The sequence below is a fragment of the Mytilus edulis genome, chromosome 10 (assembly GCF_963676685.1).
Source record: "Mytilus edulis chromosome 10, xbMytEdul2.2, whole genome shotgun sequence".
NCBI classification, from domain to species: domain Eukaryota; kingdom Metazoa; phylum Mollusca; class Bivalvia; order Mytilida; family Mytilidae; genus Mytilus; species Mytilus edulis.
The window spans coordinates 7,928,678-7,956,163 of record NC_092353.1 but is presented as its reverse complement, the minus strand read 5'-3'; the positions used below and the strand labels follow the sequence as shown (position 1 = coordinate 7,956,163).

The 27,486-nt window shown below is 31.5% G+C and overlaps 2 protein-coding genes across 2 annotated transcripts; both read left to right on the top strand.

Moving 5' to 3' along the window:
• The first annotated feature begins 7,327 nt into the window (after positions 1-7,327).
• Positions 7,328-11,859, top strand: LOC139493291 (uncharacterized). The gene is made up of 4 exons (XM_071281536.1): positions 7,328-7,420; positions 7,758-7,783; positions 9,644-9,829; positions 11,525-11,859. Exons 1-4 carry the CDS (start codon positions 7,339-7,341, stop codon positions 11,801-11,803), a joined length of 573 nt encoding a protein of 190 aa, XP_071137637.1. The 5' UTR covers positions 7,328-7,338; the 3' UTR covers positions 11,804-11,859.
• A 5,281-nt stretch (positions 11,860-17,140) lies between these two features.
• Positions 17,141-26,821, top strand: LOC139493290 (cathepsin L-like). Its single transcript, XM_071281535.1, has 9 exons — positions 17,141-17,314; positions 18,352-18,488; positions 20,739-20,844; positions 21,496-21,645; positions 23,180-23,303; positions 24,142-24,242; positions 24,756-24,918; positions 25,272-25,377; positions 26,078-26,821. The coding sequence occupies exons 1-9, from the start codon at positions 17,312-17,314 to the stop codon at positions 26,175-26,177; spliced, it is 990 nt and encodes a 329-aa protein (XP_071137636.1). The 5' UTR covers positions 17,141-17,311; the 3' UTR covers positions 26,178-26,821.
• The last annotated feature ends 665 nt before the right edge of the window (positions 26,822-27,486 follow it).

Here is a 27,486-nt window from a genome sequence, read left to right as displayed (position 1 = left end):
ATTTGAATTATATTGTAAAAACTCCAGGTCGGCGCAAACAAAATAGAGTGTGTCATATTAATATGTTAAAACCATATTTTGAGCGTACTAATGTACTATGTGATAGTAAACCAGTTGCCACTTTAGGCATGGTTAAATTTGAGAACAATCATGACAAACCAGATGTAATTGAACCAACTTTTAGTTGTAAAACTATGGAAGAGACAGTTAGAATGAAAAATTCAGAAATTTTGTCAAATTTAGATTCAAAACTTGCACATCTGTCTTTTGATCGTAGAGAAGAAATAAAAACTTTGGTATTTTCTTTTAAAAATCTTTTTCCAGATGTGCCAAACAAAACCACTGCTGTTTGTCATGATGTTGATGTAGGAGATGCTTCTCCAATTAAGCAACATCCTTACAGGCTCAATCCACTCAAACTTGAAGTTATGAGAAAAGAAATTAAATATATGCTTGACAATGATATTATTGAGCCGAGTAACAGTGAATGGAGCTCTCCTTGTCTCCTTGTGCCAAAACCAGATAAAACTTTTCGTTTCGTGACTGATTTCAGAAAAGTAAATTCAGTCTCAAAATCTGATTCCTATCCGATTCCAAGGATAGACGATTGTATTGACAATATTGGTCAAGCAAAATTTGTGAGCAAATTTGATTTATTGAAAGGTTATTGGCAAGTTCCATTGACACAGAGAGCTCGTGAAATATCAGCTTTTGTTACACCAGATGGCTTATTTCAATATACTGTAATGCCATTTGGCATGAAAAGTGCTCCAGCTACATTTCAAAGAATGATCAATAATGTTATAAAAGATTTAGACTGTTGTTATGCTTATATTGATGATCGTATTGTATGTAGTGATAGCTGGGAACAGCATTTAACACATTTATATGATACTTTTGATAGATTGTCATATTCAAATTTGACTGTTAATCTTGGTAAAAGTGAATTTTGTCAGGCCACTGTTGATTATTTAGGGCATACAGTTGGCCAAGGTCAAGTAAAACCTATTATGGCTAAAGTGGAAGCTATTTCCAAATTTCCACCTCCTACAAATAGAAAACAACTTATGAGATATTTAGGCATGATAGGATTTTACAGGAAATTCTGTTCAAATTTTGCTACTGTTGTTCAACCATTGACTCATCTTTTACGGAAAGATTCTAAATTTATCTGGAGCGGAAATTGTCAAAAAGCTTTTGAAAATAGCAAATCACTTTTAATTAATAGTCCAGTTCTGATTACTCCAGACTTTGAAAAACAATTTAAACTTGCCGTTGATGCAAGCGATGTAGGAATTGGAGCTGTTTTATATCAAGAGACAGATGATAATGTTGAAAAACCTATATCATATTTTTCTAAGAAATTAGATAAACATCAGAAAAATTATTCAACTTTTGAAAAAGAGTGTTTTGCAATGTTGTCAGCACTTCAACATCTTGATGTATATTTGAATCCCACTGTATATCCTATTCTTGTTTATACTGATCATAATCCTCTCACCTTCATGCATAAAATGAGAAACAAGAATCAGAGGTTGACTAGGTGGAGTTTATTGTTACAGGAATATGATGTAATTGTAAAACATATTAAGGGTAAAGATAATGTAATAGCTGATGCTTTATCTAGAGCTTATTAAATCACTTTGTATATATTATGTATTTTTGTTCATATTATTCATGATAAGTTTTTGTTACACTAAAACTTCTTTCAAGGGGGGAGGTGTTATGATATTGTAATTATTATGTTTATTTATGTTGGCCTAATTTGTGTTGTATGGCCTGATAGTTGTTTACCAAATAATCTTATAACTGTGCAGTTTAGGAATCACTGGAACAATCACAGAATGATTGGAACTTTCTAGAATGATCCTTATAAAAGATGCGTAATTTAAACTTCTACGTTATTCCAGAAACTTCCATTGTAACTTTCCAGGATTTTCCACAATGTTCCATTATAGAGTGTTCTAGAATTTTCCATGACAACACTATATATACAGACACTAAAGTTAAAACTCTCATAATTAAACTTGGACATAGACATTGATAGACATTAGTATTCACAGCATTTGGATTGACACTTTTATTCTACAAACAACATCATACTGGATTGTGACATTAGTAGTGAACGTAATATTCAAATTGGATTCCGAAAGATTTCCGGATACAGATAAAGATAACAGATTGGACTCATATTTTGACAGTTAAGTTAACAGTAATATTTGTGTAATACCTTTTGTAAACTTTTGTATATTAAATATTGTTAAATTTTACTATTGATTTGTGTCTTTTGTTGGCTACAATTTAAAGGCGATTTCTGGCCGTAACAACAGACTTATCAAGAAGAGCTATAGTTACGATAAAGTTGTCAGATCACTGAAGATGATATATTTTGGTATTAACATTGATTCACTCATATGGTCTTTGCATCGGAAATAAACACATTTATTTGAAAATCTATTGTTGGCATGCTACGGGTTTTGTCTTTTATATATGTATTTTATGATGACGAAATTTTTCAAACAGTTGAACTGCGGTCTAGAGATGACAATTCAGTAGTTTCTATTAGTCTCTTGTTAAATGATGTATCACTGACATCGGACTCGGACTTCCTTTAAACTGATTTTTACTGTGCGTATTGATGTGTGTTTGTTTTTTTCTACATTAGCTAGAGTTAAATAGGGATCTCACAAAACAAATATAATCCCGCTGCATTGTTGCACCTGTCCTTAGTCAGGAGCCTCTTATCTTTGTAAGTCTGGTATGATTTTTGATTTTTGTTTACTTACATGCTTTTGAGATTAGTATGCCGTCCGTTATTACTGATCTAGTACACATTTTGTTTAGGGGTCAACTGAAACACTTCTCCGGGTGCGGTATTTATCGCTGTGTTGTTGATTTATTGGTCGACTTTGAATGTTTTCTGCTCTTTTGTCGGGTTGTTATATTTTTAACACATTCCCTATTTCCATTTTCAATTTTATTGGTGTCTTTTCTATCATTCAATTTGCGTCGAAATCTTGAATATTTATCACTTTATACTGCATTTTTTCTCTCACCAACAGAAACGTATCAGGACTATTTCGTTTAGCACAGAGCTGGTATGACAAAAGCCAATATTTGAACCCTGAAAATGCAATGCTAGTAAACTTATTTAAATCTTTCAAAATTATATAAGTTTTATCAATAAGTTAAGAAGCTGTTTTATACTAAAAGCGTTAGTGCAGAAATGCACATGTGATGGCACTATGACTGCATGAACATGTTGACATTTACGTCAATGTGTAAGTATTTACATAAACTTGGCAATGCATGCTTTACTTTTAGTCAAAATATTTTTTTTTTTAGCTTAATTCAATTGGATAATTAACAAACGTTTTGAATAAACCCCTTACTTATATAAATTAATATGGATGATAAAATATCAAACAAAATGCTGAAGACTAAAATGTTTATTCTGGTACAGAGGATCATCTTTCGATTTCCTATAACATTCTAATACTGATTTTCAAACTACATTTACTTAGTATATAAATGTCATATCAATAAAATACGAAACCTAAGGAAAAACAAGAAGTTACGTTCTAAATTTAGATATGAAATTCCACTCATATGCATTTTAATCACACAACAAAATGTTTGGTGATAAGTATTTTGTGAATAAGAGTAAAGGTAAGTAATTATTAATATAAAGAACAACTAAAACGATATCAACATGAAGTTATCGACACAACAGTGAAATTATTTACGGAACAAAGAAATTGAATTGTTTTAGAATGCTTAATCACTTCCTGTTGTGTTAATCATGTTAATCAAACAAATTTAGTAACACAGTAACGTGTCGTGGGACACGTCACTTATCTTTTTTCTTTAGGTCATTGATGGTTCTATCTTCAAAACTCTAAATTGAATTGAAAGAAGCATATTGTAACCAAATAATTTTGTTTTATTCACCAGTAGATTCAGTTCTTTCTTTAATATATAAATAGATGTTGTATGTTTTTTATCAACATAATCATTGAGGCCATATTTTGTCGCGTCGTCGCGATAATGATATTGTAATGTTTTAAGTCTCAATAAAACAGTTTGATTAGTTTATAAAGTTATAGAATTAGTGTATTGTAACCAATTTGAGCTGTCGCATGACAAAAATATCAGATCAATCACAAAAACATTTTTTTTTTAAATTGGTACAAAACTCGCCCTTCCAAAGTTTCTATAAGTCTCATACTTTTTGATATTGATCTAACCTAGCATTGTGTATGTGTACTTTCGGTTTGACTTACCTTAAGGTTTACATGTATTGTTAACATGTTGTTAGTAAACAGATCCCAGGATGCAATTAGGAACTAATAACTCATGCCATCTAATTTATCAGATTTAAGTTAACTTTTGCGCCCTCTTTTTCAATAAGCATTATAGGCATACACTAAGGGGTGAACAAATCAAACGAAAGTCATTATGATTTACGAAATTTCATTAGAGAAAGGACGTAGTTAATGTTGTTATAACTTGCAATTGGGTCCAATTCCTTTTGTTACTTTTGAAAATAAATATCTTTTAATTTATTGATGGGAAAATCGAAGTTTTGTTAACCTGAAACAATAATTGTGTTATATTAGTTGTGGGTTTACCGCAGACCAGTTTAAATATGGAAGTATTAAAGTGATATATACTTCCGTGGTTCTAGATTCAGATCACTATGAACGAATGTAATGTCCCTGACATAGGGAGATAGAAAGATTTTATCTGCCCCGAAAAGGTAAATGGTTTAGGAAGGGCATCTCTAGAGAGGAACATGATAATTTTATTGTGGATGAATACATTTTTATATCTTCTTATTTAGTATTACCATGGTACTTAATGTTTAATTCCACTGTGTCTCAATTGATGAATGAGTAAGATGATAAAGTATGGTTATTTTAGTGCAGATATATCATTTGAAAGGTTACTTGCATGTCACAAAATAAAATGTCCATTGTTGTGAAGATCAGATACGACCAATAGTGGATGGCATAACGTACAAACATCTGATTTGGAGATAAAAACATTTCAAAGACTGTTGCTCTGGTCTCAATGGTGACAAACAATACAATTATGTTATGCTAAAAGATGAAGTGATCAAGCAAACAAAAACCACGCAAACAAACAAACACATATGTTAATGCTAATTATAGCCCCCATAAGGGTAAGAAAAATCAACATTAAATTCGTACTTGTGATTCAATATGATTAAGACAAAATATTTATTTGGACAAGCAGAAGAATACAACATGCACAGTAGTTGTTCACTACTTGATATCATGTGATTTGATTTGTGTACGGTTGCTGTCTTACAAAATTATTATTACAAATTTTCTTATAATGCCTATGCTTTATTACATTCAATAAAATTTGGAGGGTGATATTAAGTAGATACTGTGACCCTAACGCAATATCATCGAACGCACAATCTACTAGAGAAAACAATTTCAACATTTGCATTTTAGCCAATTTTACAACAAATTAATTATAAGAAATGATTAAAAAATAAGATGAAAAAACCCAGTAAAAACTATATAATATTGTTATAGAACTGTGCATTTGTTAATAAAGCATTTAAAAGTAAGAAATTTGAAAACAATGAGTCCTTATCATCTTAAACATATGTTTTTTTGTTATGTTTTATCGGTTTCGGAAGTCTAAATATACATTATCTATAAAAGGAAGAAAATTATAAATAGCCAGGAACATAAATGTCATGTAAATTCAAATAAAACATCAGTCAATCTGATCTGAGTTTGCATATTGGTTTGTTTTATCATTTTATTCAAATTGAATTTTTCCTTCAGTTTTTGATGGAAAAACCACCCTACTTCTAAAGCTATACCGGATGATACCGACTGTGACATCTCTTGTGATTTGTTTCCTGTATGATATTGTATGTAAATTTAAGTTAAATACAAGACCCACTATTGAGTCGCAACGATCTAAGGATAATTGCTTCAATATAACAATTAAAACAGGTACGGAATCTAATTAATTTTGGTGCTGTAAAGTAAAAACACAAGCACAAACACAAACACACAAGCACAAACACAAACACAGAAGCACAAACACAAACACACACACTCACACAAGCGTTATACAGAAAATTCATTTAATATTATGATGCATATATATATATATCTTTATTCTCACAAACCAAATTACAAAGGTATAGAGATAATTATACATATTTCAATACAATTACATAAATAAATAATGTACGAAAGTAGATAGAGGCGTTCGCAATTGTTCACCCAGAAAAGTTCAATTTGTTATTTATCTCCTTAATAAGTTTACATAGTTTATTCAGTTCTGTACATTTTTTAGAATTCATTAATTCATAAAACTTCAATGAGTTTGGTTTATTTCTATAGTAAAATGCAATACATTGTTTTCTACAATTATCAAAAGTTGAACAATTAAAAATGTAATGGTATTCACCACCAATGGCATCTGAATTACATAATAAACATTTTCTGTTTTCTCTTTCTATGTTTTGCCATCTTCCAGTTTCTATTGGAAATTTCATGTTTAAAGTTCGAAATTTAAGAAATAAGGATATCTGCCTGTCATCCAAAATATTTAAATATTTCTCAAACTCCAAAGTATCTTTAAATAAACGATAATGTAATGCTTTTGGAGATTCCTTTAGGCTTGCTAGCCATTTTTGTTTAAATTGATCTATCAAATTCTGTTTGATGGTTACATGTAGCCATGTTTTATTTACAAAAAAGATATTATCCCATACATATGACAAGCCACACGTGTCTAAAATTGATTTGAATTGTTTTAACCATAAAATATTTGTACCATACGAACCGTGTTAAATAAAAAAAATCAAACGTAGTCGAATATTTGTGTTTAAAGTAACATCCACCAGAATTGTCCATCCAAAAACAAATTATTCTGGCTATGAGAGCTTGATTAAAGAGAAATTTAAAAACCCCTAGGGAACTTTGAAAATCACGATGTAGTCTATTTAATGAAATCACTACTAAATATGTTAAGAATTGCATCCGGTATCTGTGGAAATAGAACCTCGATCATAAACCATATTGAATGTACAAAAGGAGGAACTATTTTCAAAGAGCCTTTTAGTTTTTTTTGGTTTAGTAGCATATGCATGTTTATTAACATCCAGTGAATGGCACAATAGCAACCCGTGCTTAGTGTATCAGATTTAAACAAAAAAAATGAAGAATCAAATTCATGAACATGTTTCAACAACCGAAATTATAATTGACAAAATAGCACCAGGTATGTAAAATATAAGAATTACATTTTAATGTATTCATTTCAGACAAATCATCAACAATGTATACACTAATGAGTATATTTTCGAGCAATGGATACAACTTACGGTTTGGAGTGATCGAGCTTCGTATGTATTCTTATGGTAAGCACAGTGAACGTATTATAATCACTCGAATCTACGTATATATTTTAAAGCGTACACAAAGACTTCTGGGTAAATTAATAACGACCTAAACAATAAAAACCAAATGCATTGTTCGATTTTATTTTTATTTTGTTACTCGAATTATCAGTGAATCTTATTATCTTTAAAAATGCATTTTGAGAAATACTGTTATTATTTAAATTATTTCTTTTAATTAGATAAATGCATTTGTACCGTTTTGAGTAAAGATTCTGCTCTGAACTATATACTTCGTATCTGCTAGTACATTTGCACGTTCAGTTTACTTAAACAAAATGTTTCATTATCTTTATAGGTAATACTTTAGAAAACCAAAACAATGTAAGTATTATAAAGATAAAGATACGTACTACAACTGTCACTTTTAAGAACTTGTAAGGAAAGATGCGACAGATGTCAGGGTGTTTTCAAAAGTTACAAGTCGACGTTAAACTGACAATGTAAAATATCAGGGGAAAAAACCTCAACGGAGAATTGAAAATGGTAATTTCCTACTCACTCAAATGGCAAAGTCAAAACACAACACAGAATGGAGAACAACTTTCAGGCATATATTACCTTAGCTGTATTTGGCAACACGTAGGAATGTAGGATCTCAATGCTCTTCAACTTTGTACTTTATTTGGCTTTTTTTTTTTTTTTTTTTTTTTTTTTTTTTTTTTTAACTTTTTTGGATTCGAGCTTCACTGATGAGTCTTTTGTAGACGAAACGCGCGTCTGGCGTATATACAATATATAGTCCTGGTATCTATGATGAGTTTATTTCATATTCCTGACTTGGTACACTACAAAGAAGGCTAAGACTTCTATTATTGTGAAGGCCCTTGACCCTTTTTAATCCACCTGATTTCATTGAGAGAGTTAGTTTTTTACAATCTTACAGAACCGTACAAAAAAAGTAATTACCAAGAGCTGAGGTAAAAAGTTTTCATGTAATAAAAGCAAAAAACTAACTTTCCTTGATCATGTTTTCATTCCTAAAAATACCCCTCTTCAATCTAATTTTGAAGAGCCACAGGTCGGTTATGAATTAAAGTATCCGCGCATTATTGTAAGCCTGAGTTTTTAGTATTTATATTGTCATATGATAAAGTCATTCTGATTATAAGGTATAATTTTCCCTGCTTTCAATTTGTTTCTGTTATAACCCCGTCTTAATAATACAATAAGTTACGGTTTCCCGTTCGTTGTCATGTCATTTGTGCTGTATCTGCAGTCGCTGTATTCTTTATTTTGTATCTAACTCTTTTTATATTTGCATTTTGGGTATATTTTGAGAATTAGCGAATCAGATAAATTTGTGATCGTTTGATTTATTGGACTGGATCTTATTGTTTTGGTGAAGGTTAACTTTCTGGAAGAAAGACCCGTCACGTCCAGGCTGTAAAACTGTGTAGGCAAATGACACATAAAATATGTACCGGTTCAGTGTATTAAAAGTCACCATTTACACCATAATCCATTGTTATGATCCCAATAAAGGAGCAAGAAACAGAACATGCATACATACAACCGGAAACAACATGTGACATTTACTTAAAGTTTCGGTATCGAATTTGATCAGGAACTTATTTTAGTAGTTATTATGATAATTAATGACGCGGAAAACAGTAGGACCTGAAATGGTGCAATTTTTAATCAATGCAGTTGTCCTCTATTAGGTATTCATAAAGTTATTTGATGTGTAGTTTTTGTGTCATACTTCTTTAATTTAGTACTATAGATCAGTTTAAATCACGAGATATTTAAGGGAGTGACTGGAAATAAAACACTAGTGAATTTAGTAACCTAGAAACTAAGATAGTTTCCACTAAAGGAAAATACAGCAAGGAATCTCAATATACGTACTTGCTCCCCTAGAAATCAACTTTTAGTGTGCAGACAGGTATCTACGTTTTGGTAATTAGATGTCCGTGATGCGGTTTAAATGATGTATATACCCCATTGCCAAAACATTAATGAAACATAACTTCCATATAATCATCGTCTTTTACTGATTTCAACAGGCACCTGTACCAGCACATCGAAGTTGAATTCATGTTTAACAGAAGACGCGTACCCCCTTATATTATCTCGTTGTTATGATTATCAGTGTTTTGACTTAGTTTGAATACAACCCAAAGAATACAATTATCTATGATTGTTCCACCGTATATCTAAATTTCTCGGGGTTTTTTTCAGGAAAAAAATAATTCGCATACTAAGTTTCAGTTCTATACAAAAATTGAAAATGACGATAAACAGAGACCGAACGTTCAAAAGATGTATCAATCTATTTTTTACGAGTGGAAGGACAAATCTTATTTGTCCCTTAACCAGTCAGATGAGGAAGGAACTAACATCAAATATTTCAACGAGAATGACCCGGTAAGTACATACATATTTCTTGTCTCTGTATGAGCCTCCATAACAAGGAGTACACCATGAGTTATGGCGTATAAAGGAGGACATTTGGAGCCTGTATCGGTACAGATTATCTTGGCATTTGAAAAACAAATATAGAAAATAAAAAAATCAATTTTAATTTTATCCACATAATGTACATTTTGTATATCGAGTTAGCAAACATCGTGCATAAAACGCAATATAATAAATCTAAAAGCACCACAAAAAAAAAAGAAGAACACACCTAAAACAAAACTGAATCATATTTATATTATAAACTGAAAAATTTACAAATCATCACTTATGTAATCAGTTCACGCTGTTAGCTAATCTTTAAGATAATAAATAAAATCTAATGCAAAGGAATAGAGTACGTGTTTTTTGAGAATCAAAAGTAAAAAAGGGGAATACAATGTACTGCAATATGTAAATAAAAATAATATGACACATACCATACGACAAAGTGTAATTGGCCTACACATTTATATAATTTAATTTTGAATGTAACGCGTCTTCTGATTGGCTGACGTTATTTTGTTACCAGCTCATAGATATAATTTAGTCATGTGATCGTGACATCATCAACGTTTTTTCATGGTTTTCTACGGTTGAAAATGGAATTTAGAATTAAATTATAAGAAATGACTGTAATATTTTTTCTGTCTATTCGAAATAACATAAAAAAATGTGGGGCCCACTGTTAAACAACCCGCTACGCGCGTTATTCAGTGTGCATCATTTTTTTATGTCAATTCTTCATAGACAGAAACAATATTACAGTCATTCCTTAAATAAACCGATCATAACTCAAAAATTTGTACGACAGGCGTGCGTTACGTCTACGTCATTGATGATCGTTTAAACAAGACAAATAAAGAAACAAATTGAAAATCAAAAAGAAAATTACATTCCAAAAGGCTTTGCAAAACACAGCTAAGGTAATCTTCCTTGGCTATAAAATCAGTATTTGGGAAAAACCAACAATTACGTAAACTCTTAATTCATAATTATGACCATATCAATAATAATTCATATACACATCGAAGTACCATCTGAAGTTGCCATTCGTTTGATGTGTTTTATCATTTGATTTTGCCATTTGATTAGACACTTTCCGTTTTGAATTGTTCTCGGAGTTCAGTTTTTTTTGTGATTTTGTTTTCTTCTATTAGACTTGTGATCACCCAAAAACAGAAGTCTCCATCAGAAGTGGTATCGACCCAGTAAGTTAATATAACTCCATCATAGACAATATAATTAAACTTTTGCGCGTTTCGTCTACAAAATATTTCTTAGTGGCGCAAGAAGAAATGACAATATAAAATACTAACTTGAAAAGCACCGAAAACCCAAAATTCCGAAACAGTTTGCCAAGTACAGCTGAAATAATATTTTCTTGATGTAGGCAATTCTTATCTAATACTTACTTTTGTCGAGCAGTAATCAATAACCATTTGAAATGATTAACACTATCAATGTCCTCTTACATGTATAAAATTAAAGAAGGCATGTCAGTCTAGAGCCCTGAATTGTTAGCATTATGTTTTTTTTAAATGCGCGTTTGCATTTATTATTCTGTTGATTTTACTGTTTTACCAGTAAAAATTTCAGATTACTTTTAGTAATTAAGTAACACTTTAACACAAGTTAATTCAATTTTTAAATTTGCTCTTGTAGATTAGCAACACCAACTCTAATGAAGAAAACTCTGCATCACATTATCAGAGTCCTATGAACAGAAGAAGTAAGATAAAAACCAATAGAACGAAGCAACAAAATAATCGAAACACCCGGAAGCCATTACTTATTGTTTCTGCTGATTACATTGTAAGGCAAAGTTTCGAGGAATATTTGTTCTCTAAAAGACAGTATGAAGAGCGACCAATGGTACTCTGGCCACCAATCCATCCTCTACTACCGTTTAAAAACAGACGTCTTGACCATGATAGTATTTGAAATTAGATTAATAGAGTATTGAATTAACTTATTTTAAGCTTTGCAGGTTATGTATCATTTATGCAATATATAACATAAAACTTCAAATAAAGTTTAATCCAGTCAATGTTAAATGAAAATGGAAGGTAGTTTGAGTTCTAGCTGATTGACGTTTGTTTGACTTTCGTTATAATTGAATGAATTGGACTCTGAACTCTCATTATGCAACATTGGAGTTTAACAGGTTTAAACATTGTTAAACAACCACCGTATTTGACTGCTATGAATATACAGCTAGAAAAGGTTTTGTTGAATATTTTATGAATTTGTCAGTATTACTCAACATCCAAATTAAAATGCTCAAACACATCAAACGGATGAATAGCAACTATTATATTTCTAACTTGTTACAGGCATTTTCTTTATTAGAAAAAAATATATATTAAACATAACAAATAAAAATGTCAAGAACGGTTCACAAAAAGGCATATAGACAAAGCACATTAGCAAAAATGAATAACAAGAATACAAAACTGTACCATAGTACAATAACACAATTACGGGATGGATAAGCATAGGTCCACATCAAATGAATATTATAAAAATATTCACAATGATTAATTAAATATTACTATAACACGTCAGTAAGATGATAAACCTAATCAGTACCTAGAATTTATCCTTCAAGACCTTTGTGTATTATTTGTGAAGTTGAAACGGAAAATTTATCAACATTGCCTTGGTATCTTCCGAAGAACTTTACTTAGAAAAAGGACGAGACGTTCTTTGACATGCCCCTTGTTCATCAATTTTATTCTCAGACACTGGTGACGTTTTTTAAAGTGTGACTACCGACTGCTAGCTCTTGAATACGGAATAAGTTGGGAAATTGATTTATTATATCCCATATGCAGGTTAAGTTTGTATATTGCTACTAAGGCCGGGGTAATTGGTAATGTCAAAATAAAAAAAAATGTCTCTTTTGTCATAAATTCTGTTACTGAGATTAACGCGTATGTCAAATTCTAGGTATAAGTCTAAAAATGAAGCAGATGAAGCTGTGTATGTTGTTTCTTTAAATTCTAGTTCTAGGGTATATATTGATAAAACTAAATCGGAAAATATGGACTGTTGATAGAGAAAACATCATCAATATATCTGAAAATGAAATTAAATGATCTAGCTACTTTGATCTTCTTGTTTTTGACAAGTGAAGTCATATGAAAATAAGAAGATTTGAAGAACAAACCGATGTAACAAATATTCCGTTCTTCCCCGCACTTCACCTTAGGTCTCCATGAAAGTTCAATTAGCCGCTAACTATGTATATTCACACTGAAAAATCTATAACTTAAAGTGAAACCTATAACTGTTTCATTATAAATGTTTACACTTTCCAGATCTATGAACATCTCCTATAATAAAAAATGTGATGTACACAGGTCAGGTCGTAAATATAAAATTGAATCTGACCATTGAAAGACTTTTAAAATCAATCTATTTATATGTATAACACATTACATCAAATATGCTCAATATGACAATTATAGACGAAACGCGCGTCTGGCGTAAATATAAAATTTAGTCCTGGTAACTATGATGAGTTTATTTCTAACATGTTTATTTCAATATACAATATACTGACATCACAAATGACATTGCGACACACAATGCTAAAATATTATTATCTTTGTCATGTGTAAATACAGCTTATAAATGTAAATCAAAGAAACGCCTATATTTAAACGGTCAATAGCAATCAATCGATACTGTTAACATCACAGAAGATACAAGATCTTAGGTTGACGTTGAACAGCTGAATAATCTCTTCAATTAATGAACGAACAACAGCAGCCCATCCTGGTAGACCGTTATGAAAAATATGACTACGTTTACGTTCCATATGTCGACACAACCATGCTGCCAATTCTCTCTTCGTTTGTGGCGTTGCACTGTTACTTATGTTCAGGGGTATTGTTTTCGAAAGTATCTTATTACTAATGATGGTGTTAGGAAATGTCACAGATGATATCGGATATATAAAAAAGAATATGTGGTTTGATTGCCAATGAGACTCTCCACAAGAGACCAACATGACACAAAAATCAACAACAACAACAAGGCCCCGAAATGACAATGTAAAACAATTCAAACGAGAAAACTAACGGCCTTATTTAGTATGTTCCTTATGTCGTTCCGTTCCCTTACAGAGAATTATACTATTTACAGGGTTTGTTATAACATGAGCAACACGACGGGTGCCACAGATGGAGCTGTATCTGATAACCCTTCCGCAGGACATGATATCAGCCCAAGTTATTGGTGGGGTTCGTGTTGCTCACTCTTGTGTTTTCTATGTTGTGTCTTGTGTACTACTATTTATTTAGATCTGTTTGTTTTTCCTTTTCAGCCATGGCGTTGTCAACATTTATTTTCAATCTATGAGTTTGACTGTTTCTCTGGTATCTTTCGCCCCTCTTTCATAGTCGTAAGACATGTTTTCGAAAGTGTCCCAAGTTATAATATGTCATAACTTTTAGTGATATTTTGTATGTCTCTAACATTTGTAGTACATATATGACAAGGTTGTTTCCTTTTTTCAATTATTTACTTCCAATTTCATATTATTAACCTTGCATTCGATCCAGAGTATGTTGCTGAAATAACTAAGTTACTACGTTACACCTGTGCGTGTTAACATGATACTTGACCCCATAAACAGGGATACATTCCTTATAAAAACAGAGTAAAAACGTAGAACGAATGACATCGACACTACAGGTTTGTATTAAATTGATGAAGAATTCAAAATAAATATTTCGACATATGCATGCATACTTTTTATTGCAACTTTTATTAATCTTTTAATGACATGGGGGTTTTCTGTCGGAAGAACAAAACTAGCGGCGATTTCTATCAGGCAATATGAGATGACTGGTTGCATGGGTGTTGAATGATCCAAAATCAAATTTAAAACTTGTTTTTTGTACTACATTCTGTGATGAATTTAAACCTGTTTCTGATATAACACAATTTTTTTCAAACTTTCCCATGCGGCTATATTACATGCAGTAAAGAGCCGTTGAACGACCCTATGACTATTTTAAGACAAATTAAACTTCAGAGTCAGTTCTCCGACTGTCACTGTAATTAATACATCCGTTGAAATGTTTTCCAATAAAACAAAATGTGTTTGAATTTGACTGGATAATGTTAAATAAATAAGTACGGACTTTTCGGCGGAAATAGGTGACATGATTACGTTAAATCATAAAATAATAATAAATAATGAAGCAAATGATTGTTTAACCATTTCAGCATAAAACAAAACATTTATCATGGCAGATATAGAAACTCACAACAATCTGGGGACCGCAAAATGCATTCACTAGATATAGGAAGATGTGATGTGAGTGCCAATGAGACAACTCTCCATCCAAATAAAAATTTATAAAAGTTAATCAGTATATGCCAATGAACGGACTTCAACACGGAACCTTGGCTCACACCGAACAAAAAGCTATAAAGGGCCCCAACATTACTAGTGTAAAACCATTCAAACGGGGAAAACCAACGGTCTAATCTAATATAAAAAAACGAGAAACGAGAAACATGTATTAATTACATAAACACACGACAACTACTGTACATCAGATTGTTCATGTATAATTCAAAAAAGGTATGGAAAAACCTTTTAACCAATTACTGTTCATATTTCTAATGGAACCAATTTCACAAGTGTCCACTTTGTAATCAGTCCATTTGATGCATGAAGTTTGGCTTTTGTTTTAGAAATAATAATCATACAAGAATTTAAAAAAGCCAACATGTTTTGTGAGATATCAACCCTCACCCAGTATTCCGATGCCAGAATTGATAACAAAAAAAAAAAACTAAACAAAATGACAAGGATATATAAATATATAAATTAACAAAGGACTGCAAGCAGTTACTGACATGCCTGCTACAGAATGAATACATGATGTTGGATGTTGGCTTCGTTGGTTAATAACGTTCGAATCGATTTACGAGAATTGATCATCGGTAAAGTATTGTTGCCTTAATTAGTAATATTGACATCATAAATGTATTTTCTCTATTAAATACAAGAGACCAACTATAATTTGACAAATAGAACGAAACCAATTTCCTGTATTTTGAAGGTTACATGTTACTTGTAGATAGAAAGAATAAAATTGGAATATTTTAATGGTACAATTTCAGGGTTGTTTGACGTGTCACGTTCTGTGCAATTGTTCAATTTATCAAGAACTATTGCACCAGAACGGAAAACTTGAATATCGAGCTTGACTTCAATTTGATATTAGGAAAACTATATCAAAACTGGAAAGCATTGGTTGAAAGGTTCATAAGTTGTTAACATGAAATTGTCGGCAGCCTATAGCGTGTCGCCCGTTTGCCACCTAGTTCAGTGTCTAAAAAAACAATTTTTTTCCTCAAAAAAGGTACTGGAAGTACCCAGAATTTGTGTTAAAAAAGGTGAATAAATATAAGTGTAAAGGGTTTTGACAAAACGCCTTCCATTAGATGCTACAAAACTATGACTTGTAAATATGAAGCACATTTGAGTTGCTGTAAGACTGTCAATTAAGAATAAGCCAACAATATTAATTTAAAAAAATATCACCATGTGAAGCAGAGATCCTATATTACAGGCTCTTTTTACTAGTTGTTTAAAAAGTAAAATGTCAGCATGGATCAAATGGTGGCTTCCTATAAAAAAACAAAATTGATGATTGTATTTGACGTTTTTCAGTTTTCATTTTTTCATTGTCCTTAGTTCTACATCAATACTTGGATATACTTTTATCGTTTCAGACGCAGTTCTTTAAGTACGCGTCGGGTTCTCATCTTAAACAACATATTCAGCATTAAATCCTTGAATATATGACACTGCGTGAATATTTGATAGGACTTACCATGGTTATAATTAACTTTACATTTTCATGAAATTAAGTATATTTTTTATTTTATTTTTCTAAAATAAGGCTTCTGAAAATGAAAAGGTTATTGTATAAGACTGGCTGGATCCTTGATCGAAATAAGTAATTAATTAAATCCAATTAAAATACGACTTCCTCATTTTTTGTAACATATTTTTGCAATTTGCCCGATACCATTTTTCTTATTCACCTTTTAAAAATCCAGCAAAATATATAAATTACTTGAGAATAATTTTGAAATGAGATAAACTCCTTTGATCAAGCCTTCATCTGAAACAAATATTTATTGTTCTGATACTTTATTGGTCTACGCATGAACCATTGTTCTATGAGATATTTCCTTACTGGTATTGTTTTCAACTTAATAATATTTTTGGTAAAACAAAGTTTCATATTCTTTATGTCATATGATAAAAAAAATCACGGAAGTTTTTGTGAGTTATAAACATATTCTTATAACTTCCTTGATTAGTTTCAAGTCTATAAATAAGAAAGAAAGTGTAATTATCTCGATAATTTCGTTTTTGATAATCATACATACGAGCGATTTCAAATCGTTAAAACCATGGTAAGTTCTAATATTGAAATACAATACGAAATGTAATTTCACTTTCAAAGAGGCTTCATAGAAAAATAGTAGGCAAAATTGACAGAAAAAGTTTTTTTCTATTTGCAAACATGTAGTTTATATCAAGTTATTTCAAAATATACAAACAGTATACATGGTATGGGCCGTCATGCTTTTTATCAATGTATTGTGCATGTTTCATAACGCCTTGTGTCCATTATTTTCTTATTCTAAATTGGTTATTCATTTAGAAGCATTATTTGTTGACATTTAAAACATGATAATAAGTTTTTATGATAAAGGGTTATTGCATGAACATTAGGGAATATTGTCCCGAGTAGAATTTTACATTGCACGAGCTTGCGAGTGCAATCAATATATGTTCTACGAGGGACGATATTTCCCAATATTCATGCAATAACCCTTGTAGATATATTGTATAGCAATATGATATTTAAAAGCAAAAATTGGTTTAAACTAAGATTTTGTCGTTGATGACGTCATGAATTTTGACGATTTATTGCAATAATGCAATATTGGAATTTATTGCACGCTAACTTTTGGTTACTTTTGTTTGGAAAATATTATATTACTATGCAATAAAATCAAATATTCGAATTCATTTTATCATAAAATAGCACTTGTTAATATTGTTTCTTTGGTTATGTGAATTCTCCTCCATCAGGAATGATAATTCGAAAACATTTAAATACAGGGCTGTTTATCTGAAAGTTTGGAATGCATTGTATTCAAGTCTAAAATCCATTCTTCGTCTATGTTACTGTAAACCAACTTATTTTCGAGGATACTTAATTTTGCGTTTTAAATTTTTTATTCCATTTCGCGGCAGTTTAAAATTTTTGCAATAATCTCGTTTACTTGATGTAGTTTAATAAGGAAAGATCCAAGTGTGACATTAACGCTACGATTTATATTCCCGTTATTTTTCTACTCGTGAACGTCTCGAAAATAGATTGGTCGTTAAAATAAGTCTTTATTGAAAAATTCATAATATTTCAAAGTTCTTTATCTTTCAGATGCCTCTTCTTGTATTAGTTTGGTTCAGTAGTTGTTCAGCCTTACAACAAATCAACCAGGACATGGATACAGAATGGCTACTTTTTAAGAACGCGTACAACAAAGCTTATGAGAACGGAAGTGAAGATTATCTAAGGTGGAGTCTTTTATTTTATTTTTGTTTCAAATTAAATATAAGAAAAAGGAAAACTTACAAATGTTTTCAAAAATGGTCATAGAATATGTATTTAGCGTAACAACGGAATTTAATATTCAACATCTGTCGTATGAGTTGAAATCAGGATAATAATGTTTTGATTTTTTTTAATACATATACTGTGAATTTAGAAATTATTGCGATGTTTTTATTATTGCGAAAAATACGACAGGGTTATAATCGCAATAATTAAACTCGCATTTTGAAATTTAAATATAAATCAAACAGGATTTTTTTCTCAATATCCCAAAAATTAAAATCGCATTTTAGTCCAAAATGACAAAATCGCAATAATAAATACACGCAATAATTTCTAAATTTATAGTCATAGATGAAACATTATAAATGTAATATATCAAACGCATAACTCTCCGTACTACAAAATAAACTTGTATGTAAAACAGTCACAACCATTTAATATTCTGGATGAACAGGTAGTTCTGACTCTGACTAAAACGTTTGAAATATGGATATGTGGTTTGGAAGCCAGGAAGAAAGCAATCCACCATAGAGGTCATGGTTAATGTTATACTATAAGTCATTGCACGGCCTCCATCAATTAGTTACCGTTACGTGAGCTTTTGAAATTCCCAGATGCAAAATGCAAAAGGATAAATAGCCAAAAAGAACATTATGTTTGTAGGACTCTAAAGTGCGATGGTCACGCTAATGCACGATGATATACCACGCTAAAATGCAATGGAACAATAGTATAGGTTTGGGGGATTAAAACGTTACAGTACATGGATTAAATCATTTTTAAAAAATAGTCTTTTTGCAATAGCTAATATATACATATGCTAAGGTATAACATATGTGATAGGATAAGTTATAATTTACCGATAGGCTTAAGTGATTGTTTCTAAATTTAAAAGACCAACCACGTACTAATTGCTTAAAAATATTTAAGGAGTCATAACATACTGTATGTCCTGTTAAATGCTTTTCTTTCACAATTCTGGCGTATTTAAAAAAATATTTGGATTATTGCTGTAGCTTGCCGTACACGTACACAGCCTATCACTATTCTGAACACCCCTCTTACAGTCGTCACTGTAAGTTACAAACCCCTTTATTTTACCGACGTTAGTTTTCAATAAAATAGACATTACTTTAATGGGACCCTACGTAGACTGCAACGTAAACAATGATTTTAATGTATCTGTTCGTTTCCAATAGCGTAGACTATCGCACTTTAGCGTGACCATCGTACATTAGCGTCTCCATCGCACTTTAGAGTCCTACATATTCATAAGGATACGTATAAGTATAAGATTGATTTATTTTATGCATTGTTTCATACTGATGATATGACCTGCCCAGTAGTCTGTAATTCTATGTTGACAAGAAATGTCATTTTTACAGATTTTATGGAAATATACTGTTTGTTTATGTCGCACAATTGGAAATGTTGAGGATTTCCCCCCACTCATAAATGAGTATAACTGTATTTAGCGAAACTTTTGTTGTTTTGGTTAAAAATGCTCTCAACCTTCGTTCTTGATAATAATTTACCTTTCATATACCTCTCAACTATTTTGATTTGGGCGCTTCTTGCGAGTATTGTTAGTGTTATACATTAAGAAACTATTAAGAAAATAAGATTTTAAACCCCTCAAGAAAAGCTGACCTAAAATAAATTTGGCTTTTCGGTTCTTAAATATCCTGGGTTTTTACATATTCAACTTTGAGAGTTCCTGACAAGGAAAATCCAGAAAAGCATTCCGGAAGCATATAATTTTTGAAATGTTTGTTTCTATTTTCACTATTTATATTGGTTAAAATTTTGTCAAACGGATCATGTTTAATTGCTTACTGAAAGGTTACCTGTAGATGTTAACATGGTTGTCGTCACGTCAGGATGGATATCTGTCTCATTGGCATTCCAACCATATCTTTAAAATGTAACGTTTTTGGCCAGAATCGAAGAATTGTTCATCGAAATTCATAATAAAATCAGACTGTTTACATTCCTGTAAATATGGTATGAATAGGCATTGTTTGAAGCACAGTTTCGAAAAAAAGGAATGCGACAAACATGTTTAAAATTATATTGTTGATGTATAAATTTGTGAGGGAGTACATCTTTGAAATTGGTGTCCAATATATCTTTTTATTGATATATAAATATCGGTCATTAGAATAAGAACTAACAAATAAAATAACAATGCTTTTTGTTTTATATATCAGGCGATCTATTTGGGAGAAGAATGTTAGATATATTGAACACCACAATTTGGCAGCTGACAGAGGAGAACACAGTTACTGGCTTGGTATGAATCATCTTGCTGATATGGTACGTAATCAACCAACAATCTTCTTCCAAATGCTACTCAGAAATAATAGCCTGACCAAAAAGCAGAAACGGTCAAATGCCATTGGTTCTTCAACACAGCGGGAAAAACCCCACAGTTGTTCATATTTTATTCGTTGAACGTCCTAGATTTTCTGCTTATACTTTAATGTCATAATGTCCCTCCCTGTTCTTGCAAATACAATCTGAGCGTTATTTAACTGTATTCATTATGCATAAATGCCCTAATTGTGTCTCTAGGAGATTTAACATAACGATTGTATATTGAAACTAGAGAACAAACGAAACAAAATATCTATGAGTGTTAGGTATATATCTCGTTAGTATTGGTTTGTAAATCAAACATATTTAAAAGGTGCAATTTATAGGACGATTGAGTTATTTTTATCAATGTCAAATGCCCAATGACAAGAATTTCGACTTTGAAAAAGCACATGCAGTTGTGGGTGGTTCAGACAACGTTTTTCATAGCTAAACTTGCCTTTTAAAATTCAACTGATCATATATATTGTATCAATTTACGCCATAAGAACAAAACTTTGAATGTTATTTTTCTTATAGCAGTCATGAAAAAAATATCTAGTACGACACGTTTCCATTTGTACTCATTGAATTAACTTAAGATTTTTTTAGTCGATTGATGAGGTGATCAAGACAATGACAGGTGGAATGATATATAGAAACACCAGTGAAGGTTCCACATTCCTCCCTCCGAATAATGTTGAGATCCCTAGTGAAGTGGACTGGAGAAAGAAGGGATATGTAACTCCTGTAAAAGATCAGGTACATTTATTCTAGTTACAGCTTCATAGATCTCAAATTTAGTTACAGCTTCATAAAACTCAAATAAGGAAATCTCATTTAACATACTAATCTTATAATTTGGTACACATGACGCGACTTTCTTTTAATAAGGCTAATCAGCAGCATTAAAATCAAAACACCTGAATGGTCATACATTTTTATCTACAACGTTGAACAGCACTGAATTCTAAACATACCCCAAAAACCCTTCCAAATACGGATAAGGACACCTATGCTTTTGATGAGCTAAAACTTGGTGTCTTGATATAATTCAACATTCTACATTAATAGATTTACAGAAAATGAAAGTTAAATGATATTTAATGTCAACGCAAAGGTGACAAAAAATGAACTGGGTTTACCGTTACTATATTGTTATATATACACCAAGTATATGAACAGAGATGTAAGCACCATCAGGTCGAAATCACTTTTCGGCCTTAAAAATATGAATTTACTCCTACCAAATCTTTGTTACATATATAGATTATAACATAATGTTGACTGATGCATTTTTGACATTTTTACCTATTATGTCTATAGATATAGGAAGATGTGGTGTGAGGGCCAATGAGACAACTCTCCATTCAAATAACAATTTATAAAAGTAAACCATAATAGGTCAATGTACGGCCTTCACCACGGAGCCTTGGCTCACACCGAACAACAAGCTATAAAGGGCCCCAAAATAATTAGTGTAAAACCATTCAAACGGGAAAACCAACGGTATAATCTATATAAAAAACGAGAAACGAGAAACACGTATAAATTACATAAACAAACGACAACTACTGTACATCAGATTCCTGATTTAGGACAGGTGCAAACATCTGTTTGTTTTGCTCGCAAATCGTTGTCAATATCATGGAATTAGATGCGACTGTCATACAAGTGAGCGGTTTTCTAGCTATAAACCAGGTTTAATTTCCCATTTTCTACATGGGAAAATGCAAGTACCAAGTCAAGAATATGACAGTTGTTGATCTTTCGTTTGATGTATTTGAGCTTTTGATTTGCGATTTGGTTCGGGTCTTTCCTTTTTTAATTTTACTAGTACTTTTGTGATTTTGCTTTTATGCATATGCCTATGTCTGTCCTATGTCATGGGCCTATCATTCATCATAATTTATTGTATATACAAACACCTTTTAAACATATTTATTCTCATAAGGCCAATGCATTACATCAGTACAGAGATAACAACAATAACTACTTACAATATATACAAAGCAAGGAGAGAGGTTATAGAAGTCACTAGCCAGGAGGACAAACAAACAAACATCATTCAGTGGTTGTTATTTGTTGCTGTATATCATATTTCATTTCGTTTGTTGTTTTGTACATGCATTTTTATTATATAACATTATCATGATGAACGAAAGTTTTAATATTATTTCAATGTAAGTAAAGTTTGCCGGGTACAAATCAATGATATATATATAAGATGATTCCGTTTACTGCTAAACAGCTATATCTCGTTTTTCATGTTAATTGCATATTTTCGTCTCATCAGGGAAAATGTGGATCATGTTGGGCATTCTCAGCTGTAGGATCATTAGAGGGTCAGCACTTCAGGAAAACAGGGAAACTCGTATCGTTATCGGAACAAAATCTGATGGACTGTTCGTCAAAATACGGTACGTAGTAGAATAATCCATAGGCAGAAGACTACATAGTACAATTACACAATTTCGGGATGTATAAGTACAGAAATATGTATAAAAAAAACACAAACATGTGCGGGAATTTCTCGTTGCATTGAAGACCTATTGGTGACCTTCTGCTGTTGTTTGTTCTATGGTCGGGTTGTTTTCTCATTGACACATTCCCCATTTCCACTCTCAATTTTATATAGAAAAAAACACATTAGAAAAATGAAAGACAAGTAAACAAACCTTTTTACAATACACAATGACGGGATGTATTAGTATAGAGCCACGTCATACTTTTATGTATCAAAGAAACACATAAAGGCATATAGACAAAGCACATAAGTAAAACTGAAAGACTAGAATACATTTGAAAAAAAACATAGAACAATAACGCTATGACGGGATGTATAAGTACAGAGTCACGTCAAATGGATATCACAAAAAAGACTTAACAATAAAAGCAATATTCATAAACTTAGAAAAAAGAATAATAGAAAACGTTTATGAAGATGTTAAAAAACGTCAGTTCCTATAATATATACTTCTAGACCATCGTGTATTTTTTGGGAAGCTGATACGGAATAGCCCATCTTAAAAATTCAAAACGCTTAGCAATCGTTGCGTTTAGAAATTCGAAACTTTACCCGTCTAAAATGGAGGCTATGCCAAAAAATCTATAAAGTGTTTTAGGAGTCAGTCACATAGTTATGCATTCTGATAATTAAAATAACTTTCATGGATAAGTATATCTGGAATAAGGTTATTGTAAAGAGTTAATTGACAAAAGGGATAGTAAAAAAACCTTTATTTCTTCTTATTTAAGGTAACAGAGGATGCAATGGAGGTATGCTACCTCCTTCATTTAAATACGTCATAGATAATGGAGGCATAGATACAGAAAATAGCTACCCATACGAGGGAAAGGTAACAACAACCGATTAACACGAAGTAACGCTTGTAAATAAGTCATTGTGGATTAATTCTATCTATCCAAGATGTGAGATGCAAAAAAAAAGCACGCTAAGGAAAATCAAAATAACAAATTATAAATTGTGCGTGTCCAATGCGCTATTCTTGATTTTCCTTCACAGGGGACGCTTACAACCAAAATTTTAAAAGCCAACGCAGCTATGCGATACGGCTTAATATCAAAATTGTTATAAAACTGACGAAAATTAATGAACTACTGTACCGGAAACCTGTTTGACTGAAATGAAGATAGAGCTGTGACAAGGGAAATTTTTCATGTTCAGTTAAGTTCTCATGTAAAGATAGAAAGGATGATTTATTATTTTAATTGTCATCACCATGGATTATATAAAATTCATTTGTTTTTCATCAATTCGTATACATTTAATTCATTGAAATAATAGCATTGCATTTATAAAACTCGTATCAGAAATGTTCACCGGTGCATGTGTTTTGTTTATGTTACAGGTTGGAAACTGCCGGTACACGAAATCTAATATTGGAGCTTCTATCACTGGTTACACTGGGATCCGTAATGGAGATGAAAATCAGTTGAAGCAAGCTGTTGCAGCAGTAGGACCTGTATCTGCATGCATTTACGTGGATCAAAACTTTATGTTGTATAAACGAGGTTAAATTCTTTAAAAATAATTAATTAAAAATTCTCCCTGTATAATTGTAAAAAATATTGTAATCTATACAGCATATCTTTAAAAGAGGGGCAAAAGATACCAGAGGGACATTCTAACTCATAGATCGAAAATAAAATGACAACGCCATGTCCTTTCGAGTCAAAGGAATGGAAGCAACCTAATCATATATATTTTTCAAAATTAGCTAATTTCCATTCATATGCAGACACATTAGATTAACACTTGCAATTCGTTCTTATTTGTTTTGTTTTTTTATATTTGTCTATTTGAAAGAGGTGACGTACATGGATTTACAGAACAATATTTAATGATGATTTTTGAACTATTTCAGGTGTATTCAATAATCCGACCTGCAAGTCTTACACCGTAAATCACGGTATCCTGGTTGTTGGATATGGCACGGAAAACAGCGATGATTATTGGCTTGTTAAAAACAGGTACCAGTCATTACTATTCTTTTCCTGTAAATTTATTCAATTTTCATTGGTTTATTTTTATACATTTGATTTAATTATTTTCCATTTTATCTGAGGAATTTTAGTTGTTACATGAACACTTTTTTCTTCTGATGGAAAAAAATTACTGAAATTGCATTTTAGGGGAACTTCTACGACGATTTCGAATAAGTAAAACTTTTATACCCGTAATAAGGCTATATGTACAATATATGTATGCTGTCGGAAAATATTAAATTAATTTGTATGAGCTTTAGAAACAGGACGAAATTCAAGGCTCCGCCAAGCTTTTCTCCTGTTTCGTTTTGAGTTCAACTACATTATATATTTTCCGACAATGTACATGTCTTGTGTTTATCCCGAAATTACTCCCAACATTTGAAACTTTAGTTAAAAAATCTCAATCATTGTCACAAACTTCTCAAAGAAATCGATATAGTTGAAACGCGGACCTCGAAGAGGACCCCGAAATGAACTGGTTAGGAAACAGAAATATTTTTATAACCGCTTGCTCAACATGGATGTGAGGTAACAGGAGATTTTATTTGTACAAGTACATACAAATGAAAAAAATATTTGTATACCTGTTATATGTACAATAGTTGGTTAATTGCAGGATAAAAAGATGGCAATGTATGTTTCTGTATTACTTTAGATTGAACTTCTTATTAATTTATTTCAGCTGGGGGACAACATGGGGAATGGATGGATACATATTGATGTCAAGGAACAAGAACGACCAGTGTGCCATAGCAACAAATGCCATGTACCCAGTAATGTGATGAATATATTAACAGCGGTTTAAATTGTTGAATTGCTGAGAATATTTTGATCATATTGTAACGAAATCCTTCAAGGATATTCGCTAGTCTGTTTCAAATAAAGCAAGCGTTTCAAAGGACTATTATAATGTTGTTAATGCTAGTAAATAAATAAAAAAACTAAGAAAGCAAAAAAGCAAAAAAGAAAAAAGAAAAAAGAAAAAAGAAAAAAGGAGGGTCTGTTATCTTTTTTCGAGATATCAGCCATTGAAAATTTGACGGCAAATAATTCTCTCTAGAATTTTTCATTTTCCATTCTTAGTGAGCAATTCTTAAGAGGTATACAGTTTGGAAATAATTATATCAATAATATGCCACCTTAACGACAGCAGATAAATTGTTCTTTTTTTTCTTTTTTTTTTTATCTTACCGATGTTTTCAGTAAATTATAAGCCAATTTCAATCGATTTTTTTTCTGATGATTCTTTGTAACACCATTGTCCCAAGTTAGGAGAGAGTAGAACGCTAACAAAAATATTCAGTCTCGCAACATTTGCTATGAACCTGCACAAATTCCTAAAGGCCTGCAATTCAGTGGGTAACGTGGTTCATGTATATTATATTTTCTTTTTGTACATTGTTTTGTAATAAATTATGCCGTTTGATTTTTTGTTTGAATTATCTCATATTGTTCATGTCTTTTATAGCCAACTACCTGTAAATGGAATGAGTTTATTTCATTGCTGAAAGCCGTATTGTTGCATATAAATGCCTACATTTTCTTCACTTGAACTCTGGTTGATAGTTGTACAAAAATTGAACGAAAAATTGATATGTAACATATAAACAAACGACTACCACAGAAGTACAGGTAGACTTTGGACAGGCACATACATAGTTCTCTTTCACAACAAACATATGTCTGAATATATGTAGGACTCAAATCTATGGCAGGTTCCAAATCTAGTGCATATTCCTAATTTATGGCAAATATGACGTTACAAACGCCAAACAAATCAAACCTATGACAGATTTTTGTTTTCTCCAAATCTATGGCAGATCTTTCAATTGCGTCACGTTTAAATCCCGCCATATTGCGTCGTCGTCGCCGCCGCCGCGTAATATTGCAGCTGAACCCATTGAATTGAACACCAGTTATAGTTTACTTTTTTTAAAATTTATAGAATTAAATCAAAAACAGATATGTAACACGGGGCTTACAGATTTTAACAAACAATTACACAGGGAAACACTTTTCGCTTTAATTAAGACGTGGCATTTTATACAGAGGAGGGAATGTACCGTCCGAACCCCGCAATGAAGCAAGACA